General features: G+C 46.7%; 1 protein-coding gene across 1 annotated transcript in view; it reads right to left on the bottom strand.

Moving 5' to 3' along the window:
* ZSWIM3 (zinc finger SWIM-type containing 3) overlaps positions 1–10,439 on the bottom strand; it is a 20,950-nt gene extending 10,511 nt beyond the window's left edge. The window contains exon 1 of the mRNA XM_023197071.1: positions 10,041–10,439. Within this exon, the coding sequence (XP_023052839.1) occupies positions 10,041–10,195 (155 nt within the window). The 5' untranslated portion in view covers positions 10,196–10,439. The remainder of the gene's footprint in view (positions 1–10,040) is intronic.
* Between the last annotated feature and the right edge of the window lie 152 nt (positions 10,440–10,591).

Genomic DNA, 10,591 nt, shown 5'->3' with positions numbered 1-10,591 from the left:
ATTACAGGCTTGAGCCACCGCGCCCGGCAGAAAAAAAAAAAAAAAAATTCTAACTTGATCTGATTTTATTTTTTTGACATGCACTTTTGGTCATATAGTGGTAATTCCCAGAGCACATATCTTTGACTCTTTTTCAAATAACTACCGCTTTCTATTATATACTATAGTTACAGCTTCAGCAAACATTTACTAAGCACTGTTTTAGCTGCTACATGCATTTTCCTTTCCTTTTCTTCTTTTTTTGAGAGACAGGGTCTCTGTTGCTCAGGAGTGCAGTGGTGCAAACATGGCTCACTGTAGCTTCAAACTTCTGGGCTCAAGTGATCCTCCGGCTTCAGCTTCCTGAGTAGCTGGGACCACAAGAGCATGCCACCACGACCAGTTAATTTATTTTTTGTAGAAATGGGGTCTCGCCATGTTGCCCAGGCTGGTCTTGAACTTCTGGGCTCAAGCAATCCTCCCACCTTGGTCTCCCAAGTGCTGGGATTACAGGCATGAGCCACTGCCCCTAGCTTGAATTTTCTTAATCATCGCCACACCCTTCTCATTTTGTAAAGGACGAAACTGTAAGTTTTGCCCAAGGTCAAGGGCAAAGGGGGTCTCTTTTACTCCAGAGCTCTAACCGTTAGGCCAGCTTTTCTAGAAAAAGAATTCCCAATGACCTTTACATCTGCCATATAATATTTGCACTATTATTTTCAATTTTTTTTTTTTTTTGAGATGGGAGTCTTACTCTGTCACCCAGACTGGAGTGCTGTGGTGTGATCTCAGCTCACTGCAACCTCTGCCAGGTTCAAGTGATCCTCCTGCCTCAGCCCCGAGTAGCTGGGATTACAGCTGCCGATCGCCACACCTGGCTAATCTGTATATTTTTAGTAGAGATGGTTTCACCATGTTGGCCAGGCTGGTCTTGAACTCCTGGGCTCAAGCAATCCTCCCACTTTGGCCTCCCAAGTGCTGAGATTATAGGCATGAGCCACTGCCCCCTAGCTTGAATTTTTTTTTTTTTTTGAGACGAAGTCTCACTCTGTCGCCCAGGCTGAAGTGCAATGCGCGATCTTGGCTCACTGCAACCTCTGCCTCCCAGGTTCCAGCGATTCTCCTGCCTCAGCCTCCTGAGTAGTTGGGATTACACGTGCCCACCACCACGCCCGGCTAATTTTTGTCTTTTTAGTAGAGATGGTGTTTCACCATATTGACCATGGCTGGTCTCAAACTCCTGACCTCAGGTGATCCGCCTGCCTTTTCCTCCCAAAGTGCTGGGATTACAAGCGTGAGCCACCATGCCCGGCCCTGAATTTTCCTAATCATCGCCACACCCTTCTCATTTCGTAAAGGATGAAACTATATCAAGAGGTTAAGTTTTGCCCAAGGTCAAGGGCAAAGGCAGTCTCTTTTACTTCAGCGCTCTTCCTTTTAACCATTAGGCCAGCTTTTCCAGATAAAGAATTGCCAATCACCTTTACATCTGCCATAGCCACCCATATAATATTTGCACTATTCTTTTCTTTTTTTTTTGAAATGGAGTCTCACTCTGTCACCCAGGCTGGAGTGTAGTGGTGTGATCTTGGCTCACTGCAAGCTCTGCCTCCCGGGTTCACGCCATTCTCCTGCCTCAGCCTCCCGAGTAGCTGGGACTATAGGCGCCCGCCACCACGTCTGGATAATTTTTTTTTTTTGAGACACAGTTTTGCTCGTGTTGCCTAGGCTGGAGTGCAATGGTGTGATCTCAGCTCACTGCAACCTCTGCCTCCCGGGTTCAAGTGATTCTCCTGCCTCAGCCTCCCAAGTAGCTGGGATTGCAGGTGTACGCCACCACGCCTGGCTATTTTTTGTATTTTTAGTAGAGATGGGGTTTTGCCATATTGGCCAGGCTGGTCTTGAACTCCTGACCTCAGGTGATCTACCCACCTTGGCCTCCCAAAGTGCTGGGATTATAGGTGTGAGCCACCGCGCCCGGATACATGCCCGGCTAATTATTTTGTATTTTTAGTAGAGATGGGGTTTCTCTGTGTTAGCCAGGATGGTCTCGATCTCTTGACCTCGTGATCCGCCTGCCTCAGCCTCCCAAAGTGCTGGTATTACAGGCATGAGCCACCACACCCGGTCCTGCACTATTTTCAAAAAGTTTTTTGAGATGGAGTCTCACTCTGTCACCCAGGCTGGAGTGCAGTGGCGTGATCTCAGCTCACTGCAACCTCCGCCTCTCAGGTTCAAGGGATCCTCCTGTCTTAGCCCCTTGAGTAGCTGGGATTATAGATGCCCACCACAGCACCTGGCTAATTTTATGTATTTTTATTTATTTTTACTTTTATTTTTTTGAGATGGAGTCTCGCTCTGTTGCCCAGGCTGGAGTGCAGTGGCGCTATCTCGGCTCACTGCAAGCTCCGCCTCCCGGGTTCGCGCCATTCTCCTGCCTCAGCCTCCCGACTAGCCACCTCGCCTGGTTAGTTTTATGTGTTTTTAGTAGAGATGGTTTCACCATGTCGGGCAGGCTGGTCTCGAACTCCCGACTTCAAGTGATTCACCAGCCTCAGCCTCCCAAAGTGCTGGGATTACAGGTATGAGCCACCATATCCAGCTGCAAATGGTTTTCTTTAAATTAGTTCACTTGCTTTACTTTGCTTATCAGGAACTTTATGTCTACATATTCACATAAGTATTAATATCATCTCACCTGACCATCCAGTAATATGTGTATTTGGCTGCAGAAACATGTACTAAATTACCTCCTAAAAACATTTTCCCCACCAACCCTCCAGTCCTTCAAGACATCCATGTATTACTCAAAAAGCCCAAGACAGTGAGCTCTGCACAGAGCCAGTGTGCAATAAATGATCCAAGAATGTCCTTTATAATATCACAACCAGCAGTCAACTTGTGTCTGCGAAAGACCTGTGCTGCTCATGAATTCACTGCCTCCTAAGCTATCCCAGTCCACTATTGTCCTCAGGAGTGAAGCCAACAATTTACCCATCTTTGTACTCTAGCTCATCTTTGTACTCCTGGCCCATGGTAAACACTTAGCCTCTTACTACAAGTTTGTTGAGGGAAAAACGGACAAGTGACATTAGAAAACTATTAGAGTCCAGTGGCTAAGTACAACAATTAAGAGCTCTGTCAGTAGATGGGCTGGGTCTAATCTTCATTTCTTTTTGTTGTTGTTTTGAGACGGTCTCGCTCTGCTGCTCAGGCTGGAGTGCAGTGGTGCCATCTCAGCTCACTGCAGCCTCCTCTTCCTGGGTTAAAGCGATTCTCCTGCCTCAGCCTCCTGAGTAGCTGGGATTACAGATGCACACCACCACACCTGGCTAATTTTTTTATTTTTAGTAGAGACAGGGTTTCAGCATGTTGGCCTGGCTGGTCTCGAACTCCTGACCTCCAGTGATCTGTCCACCCTGGCCTCCCAAAGTGCTGGGATTACAGACATGAGCCACTGCGCCCGGCCCCAAACTATTTGTCTCTTAATGTTTGACTTCTCCTGGCTCTGTCTCCCCATCTGTAAAATAATACAATATTTATGGACTAGTTTCTGTCTACAAGGCACTGCTGTTAGCACTTTACTTGTATTAACTAATTTAACGGGAATAGCAAAATTTGCCTCCGACAAGGTTATTCAGAGAACCAGGTCAGAATGTGCTTTGTAAAGTATCTGCAAAATATCAGGGCTGACAGTTTTTTCTGAGCAAGAGCCTGCATTGGTTCAGGGTGTCAGCCAGCACCCCCACCCTGTTCCTGACAACCAGAATAAGTGTCACCATCACCCCTCCACACGGCACCCTGGTTTGTCCTTTGGAGCTCTACCACCACCTTAAGGAAATTATTATTTCTGTGATTATAGATTAGTATTTGTCTCCACAAGAGCAGAGATTCAATTTATATTTTTCCACAACGTATCTCCAGACACTAGCATGCAGTAACTTTTTAGTCAACAATTGCAATAAATAAATAAATAAAAATAAAGGAAATAAACGGAAGTCAAATCAAACTGCCCACACAGTGGGATAATATCCAACATATATTGTTAAGTGAGAAGAGCCAGGTCCAGCAGGTACAGAAGGCTATGTCTAAATAGTATGCTGCCACTGTGTTAAAACAACAAACAGATGCATATGCATATACAAGACATGTTTGTTCAGCCTCAGTATCTCTCAGGAAGGTAACGCTGATTGTGTCTATATAATGCAGTGGGCCAGGCACAGTGACTCATGCCTGTAATCCTAGCACTTTGGGAGGCCGAGGAGGGAGGATCGCTTGAGCCTAGGAGTTCAATATCAGTTTGGGCAACATAGTGAGACCTCGTCTCTACAAAAATAAAAATAAATAAATAAATAGGCTGGGCATGACAGCTCACAGCTGTAATCCCAGCCCTTTGGAAGGCTGAGACGGGTGTATCACTTGAGGCCAGTAGTTCCACACCAGCCTAGCCAACATGGCAAAACCTACTAAAAATACAACAAAACTCTACTAAAAATACAACAATTAGCCAGGCGTGGTGGTGCATGCCTGTAGTCCCAGCTCCTTGGGAAGCTGAGGCAGGAGAATCACTTGAACCCGGGAGGCAGAGGTTGCAGAGAGCCAAGATTGCACCACTGCACTCCAGCCTGGGTAACAGAGCAAGACTCCATCTCAAAATAAGTAAGTAAGTAAATAAATAAATAAATAAATATGGATAAAAAAGATAATGCAGGCTGGGCACAGTGGCTCACACCTATAATCCCAGCACTTTGGGAGGCCGAGGTGGGTGGATCACGAGGTCAGGAGATCGAGACCATCCTGGCAAACATGGTGAAACCCTGTCTCTACTAAAAATACAAAAATTAGCTGGGTGTGGGGTGTGTGCATGTAATCTCGTGAGGCTGACACAGGAGAATTGCTTGAACCAGGGAGTCAAAGGTTGCAGTGAGCCGAGATCACGCCACTGCACTCCAGACTGGCGACAGAGCGAAACTCCATCTCAAAGAAAAAGAAAAAGCTAACACAGTGGAAATGACCCTTTTAGTCCCTTCTGTTCTGTACTGTTTGAAAAAATTTCTTAATTATGTTAACCACTCAAAAACAAAAACACTTTTTATTTATTTATTTTGAGACAGAGTCTCGCTGTGTCACCCAGGCTGGAGAGCAGTGGCATGATCTCGACTCACTGCAACCAGGTCTGCCTCTTGGGTTCAAGTGACTGAATTGTCCCTGGCCCCAAAATACTTTTAAAATTGTTCACCTTTAAAAACAAAAATAGGTCCAGCATGGTGGCTCACATCTGTAATCCCAGCACTTTGAGAGGCTGAGGCAGGAGGACAGCTTGAGGCTAGGAGTTCAAGACTAGCCTAGGCAACATAGCAAGACCCTGTCTCAACACAAAAAATAAAAAAATTAAAAAAAAATTAGCCTGGCATGGGGGGGTGCATGCCCGTAGTCCTAGCTACTTAGGAGGCTGAGGTAGTATGATTACTTGAGGCCAGAATTTCAAGGTTACAGTGAACTATGATCCTCCCACTGTACTCTATCCTGGGCAACAGAGCGAGACCTTGTGTTCTAAAACAAACAAAACAAACCCCAACCCACCAACCTGCTTATCAACCTTCCAATTTCCTTTCCTGCTGCTCCAGCATAAATCCTTCCTTCTAACTAAGCAGGTCTCCTCATGGCTTTTGTATGTGCGTGCAAACATACATCACTGCTTTTTTTTTTTTTTTTTTTTTTTTTTGAGACGGAGTCTGGCTCTGTCACCCAGGCTAGAGTGCATTGGCGCAATCTCGGCTCACTGCAAGCTCCGCCTCCCGGGTTCCCGCCATTCTCCTGCCTCAGCCTCCCGAGTAGCTGGGACTACAGGTGCCGCCATCACACCCGGCTAATTTTTGTAATTTTAGTAGAGACGGGGTTTCACCATGTTGGTCAGGATGGTCTCCATCTCCTGACCTTGTGATCCGCCCACCTCGGCCTCCCAAAGTGCTGGGATTACAGGCGTGAGCCACCGTGCCCGGCTTTTTTTTTTTTTTTTTGAGACAGGATCTTACTCTGTTGTTGCCCAGGCTAGAATGTAATATGCAGTGGTGCGATCATAGCTCACTGCAATCTCCGACTCCTGGGATCAAGTAATCCTCCTGCCTCAGACTCCAGAGTAGCCGGTACTACAGGCACGCACCACTATACCTGGCTACTTTTTGTATTTTTTGTAGAGACGGGGTTTTGGCATGTTACTCAGGCTGGTCTAGAACTCCTGGCCTCAAGCCATCTGCCTGCCTCAGCCTACCAAAGTGCTGGAATTATAGGTGTGAGCCGCCACGAGTGGACCCTAATTTTAAAATTTTTTTGTGGAGATGGGGATCTCATTTTGTTGCCCAGGCTGGTCTCGAACTCTTTTGTTTTTTTTTTTGAGACGGTGTCTTACTCTGTCGCCCAGGCGGGAGTGCAGTGGCCGGATCTCAGCTCACTGCAAGCTCCGCCTCCCGGGTTCACGCCATTCTCCTGCCTCAGCCTCCCGAGTAGCTGGGACTACAGGCGCCCGCCACCTCACCCGGCTAGTTTTTTGTATTTTTAGTAGAGACGGGGTTTCACCGTGTTAGCCAGGATGGTCTCAATCTCCTGACCTTGTGATCCCCCCGTCTCGGCCTCCTAAAGTGCTGGGATTACAGGCTTGAGCCACCACGCCCGGCCTGGTCTCGAACTCTTGATTTCAAGCAATCTCCCCGTCTCAGCTTCCCAAAGTATTAGGATTACAAGTGTGAGCCACTGTGCCCAGCCCATCACTGTTTTCTAATTGAAGTACATCATGTTTACATCTGCACTGACTCACACCATTTTTCCCTCCAGGATATTAATGTTTTTGTGGCAGGCAGAATGGTCCCTTGAAGATGTCCTTGTCCTAATCCTAGAATCTGTGAATATGTTAGGTTACATGGCAAAGGAGAATTAAGGTTGCAGATAGAATTAAGGTTGCTATCAGCTGACTTGAAAATAGGGAAATTATCTGGGATTATCTGGGTGGGCCCAATATAATCATGAGGATCCTTAAAAGTGGAAAAGGGCCAGGCGCGGTGGGTCACGCCTATAATCCCAGCACTTTGGGAGGCTGAGGCAGGTGGACCACCTGAGGTCGGGAGTTCAAGACCAGCCTGACCAACATGGAGAAACCCCATGTCTACTAAAAATACAAAATTAGCCAGGGTGGTGGCGCATGCCTGTAATCCTAGCTACTCGGGAGGCTGAGGCGGGAGAATCACTTGAACCCGGGAGGCAGAGGTTGTGGTGAGCCGAGATCGCATCATTGCACTCCAGCCTGGGCAAAAAGAGTGAAACTCTGTCTCAAAAAAAAAAAAAAAAAAAAAAAAAGGCGGAAAAGGGAGGCAGAAGAGGGAGTCAGAGACGTGATAACAGAAGTAAGGTCAGAGTGATGTGATAACAACCTGCTATTGCTGGCTTTGAAGATGGAGGAAGGGGGCCATGACCCAAGGTGTGCTGGGCAGCCTCTAGGAGGTGGAAAAGGAAAGAAAATGGATTCTTTTTTTTTTTTTTTTTCCTTGAGATAGAGTCTCTCTCTGTTGCCCAGGCTGGAGTGCAATGGCGTGATTTTGGCTCACTGCAACCTCCGCCTCCCGCGTTTAAGCAATTCTCCTGCCTCAGCCTCCCAAGTAGCTGGGATTACAGGCATGCGCCACCTCGCCTGGCTAATTTTTGTATTTTTAGTAGAAATCGGGTTTCACCATGTTGGCCAGGCTGGTCTTGAACTGCTGACCTCAAGTGATCTGTCCACCTTGGCCTCCTGTGCTGGGATTACAGGCATCAGTCACTGCACCCAGCAGTGGGAAATGGATTCTTCCCCAGGGACTCCAGAAAGAAATACAGCCCTGCAGATATCTCGATTTAGCCAGGTAAGACCTGTGTCTGACTTCTAACCTAAATAACTCTGAGATAATAAATTTGTGTTGCTTTGCACCACTAAACTTGTGGTAATTCGCTAGAGTGGCAAACAGAAAACCGATACACCTGACAGCTCTCCATCTTTGGGGGCCCAGCTCAAGCCTCCCTTTCACGCTTATGTCTCTAGCTCGCAGTGATTTTTCTCTTTTGAGTTCTTGCAGCACCTATTTCCCTGAATCACATGGTTAGTACTTGCTAACTCACTCATTCAATAATGATTTAATGCCTGCTATGGGCCACACCTTGTGCTAGACACTGGATATGGTCTTCCTGAAGGGTGTTTAGGGGCAACTGTGATTTTTTTTTTGTATTCTTCTCATTGCTTAGCAAGGTCTTACCTATAAAGGACAAGGTCCAAACACTTCACAATGGTCACTAAAGACCCTTAGACTGCAAATGACTTAATCTCCTGCCAAACATGGCACCCCCACTGTTACTCTAACATGCCACCTTCTTTCATGTATCTTTGTCTTTGCTCCTGCAGGTCCTTCTGCACAGCAACTTCTGGTCAAATGCCTCTATGCTACTCAGTAATTAACCACAGATCTACTCTAGCACCCTACATTCATTCATAGCCCAGGGAAACCATCAATTCCAGTGTGAAGACTTTCCCCACCTCCCAGGCATTTGTCATTTCTTTCTCTGCACATTTCTTCTTTCTTTCTTTTTTTTTGCACATTCCTTTTAAAGCATTTATCACGTGCCAGTTTGCTTGAGTTCAAGTTTATCCTAGTTCTCTGGGGATAGTCTAAACACTTATTCATCTTTATGTCATCTATACCCAGCATAACACTGGACTTCAGAATAATGGAAAGAATATAGCCTGGCTCTCTAACTGAGGAGCTTTGGTTGAGCTCAATCCAAGTCTCAGACTCGGATATGCTTTAACTCTGAGTTAGCCCGCATGCTCCGAGTTAAAATTTGAACTGATATTCAATTTTTTTTAATGGACAAATCCACATAAAGTGTGGATTTCTGATCACTCTTGCCCCAAATTCTGGCAACACTAGATCTTTATTTTCATATGGCAGCCATCAGCTGGAGCTGATTAGATGGCATCTGCTCTCCATTTTGCCCATTTCACACTTCTGTTGTCCCTAGCACAAAGACCGGGTGTTGGTTGCTATTTCATCATTCTTTTTCTTAAAGTAAAATTCGAAGTTAAAACTTTATTACACTGGGCTGTTTCACCTAAGCCCTGAAGGCATTTGAGTTTTCAACTCCTGTCTTAACTTATAAGCCTGACTTCTCATCTGTCAAATGGGAAAAAATAACATTTACCTATAATTCTGAAAAAAAGCCCTTCAGTGTAAAGCATGCATAGAGAACACTGCCCGGCACATGGAAAGTGTTTGAAAAATGGTTGATATAAGGAGCTCAAAAACCATTTACAAAATGAATAGGCCAGGCGCAGTGGCTCATGCCTGTTAATCCTAACACTTTGATATGAGGAAAGATCCGCTTGAGTCCAGGAGTCTGGGAACAGCCTGGCCAACATAACAAGACCTAGTCTTTACAAAAATAAAAAATAATTAGCCAGGCATGGTGGCTACTTGGAGCCACCATGCCTGGCTACTTGGGAGGCTGGCTACTTGGGAGGCTGGCTACTTGGGAGACTGAGGTGGGAGGATCGCTTGAGCCCAGCAGTTGAAGGCTCAGTGAGCTGATTGTGCCACTGCACTCCAGCCTAGGGGACAGAGTGAGACCCTGTTTCAACAAATATATATGAACTAAAAATTGAATGAATGAATGAACGAACATTCAAATGACCACATGACTGTTTCGTAAAGAGGAGACTGATGAAGGAAATTATCGCCAAGGTGTTTTTATCCGTTTATGAAAGCCATACTTTGTATTTGGGTTGCGGCAGCTGCTCAAAACAATGGCAGAAACTGCAGTTATAAATTCCAGAAAAGCCTATGGTTGGAGTGAAAGTGAAGTGGGTGGTCAAAAACCGACGGCCGTGGAGGCTTAGCTCTCTTCACAAGGTACACAACAGGTGCTCAATGAGTGCCTGTTGAATGAATGGCCACGCAGCCCAAAGCGTGCCTATGCATCCCCTCCTCCTCCAGGCAGCCCTCCGGAGTTCCAGCCTCCTCCCCACCCTCCTGCCCCGCCCTTACAGGATGTCCTCGCGGATGGAGGTGCCATGGTTGAGGTTGTGGAAGCGGACGGAGACGCAGTCCCTGAGAATGAAGGAGCACCTGTTCTCCCTTTTGTAGGCGCTGAAGCACTCCTTGAAGTCCTCATAGGTCTTGAAGCAGCTGCCCAGCTCCATGGCCGCCCCCACAACCCACACCAGGGGCGGTCCCAGCCCGGGACCCAAGATCACACCAGGGATCAAAGGTCACACTATGAGGGTTTATAGGCTGGCGTGGGCCCAGAATGCCTTAAGGGTCCGCCCCAAGTGGGTGGCCTATTCTGGAAGTCAGGAGGAGCCCAATGCCAGACCCGGTTACAAGAGGAAGGGGGTGTATTTGCTATCTGACAGGGGAAATGACACTCAGTCCATATTATCCAGTCCCGAGGTTCCGCCCCCTCAGAGACATATCCAGTCACACACAGGATTCGCAGATTGGCATTCATTGTCTCCAATTGCTAGAGAAAAAGGGCACAGCCACCAGCAGACTGACAGGAGTCTTGACCAATCATAACCTAGATTCCGCCTTCCCGG

This window comes from Piliocolobus tephrosceles, chromosome 20, assembly GCF_002776525.5.
Source record: "Piliocolobus tephrosceles isolate RC106 chromosome 20, ASM277652v3, whole genome shotgun sequence".
NCBI lineage: Eukaryota > Metazoa > Chordata > Mammalia > Primates > Cercopithecidae > Piliocolobus > Piliocolobus tephrosceles.
This window is presented reverse-complemented; position numbering and strand designations above follow the sequence as displayed.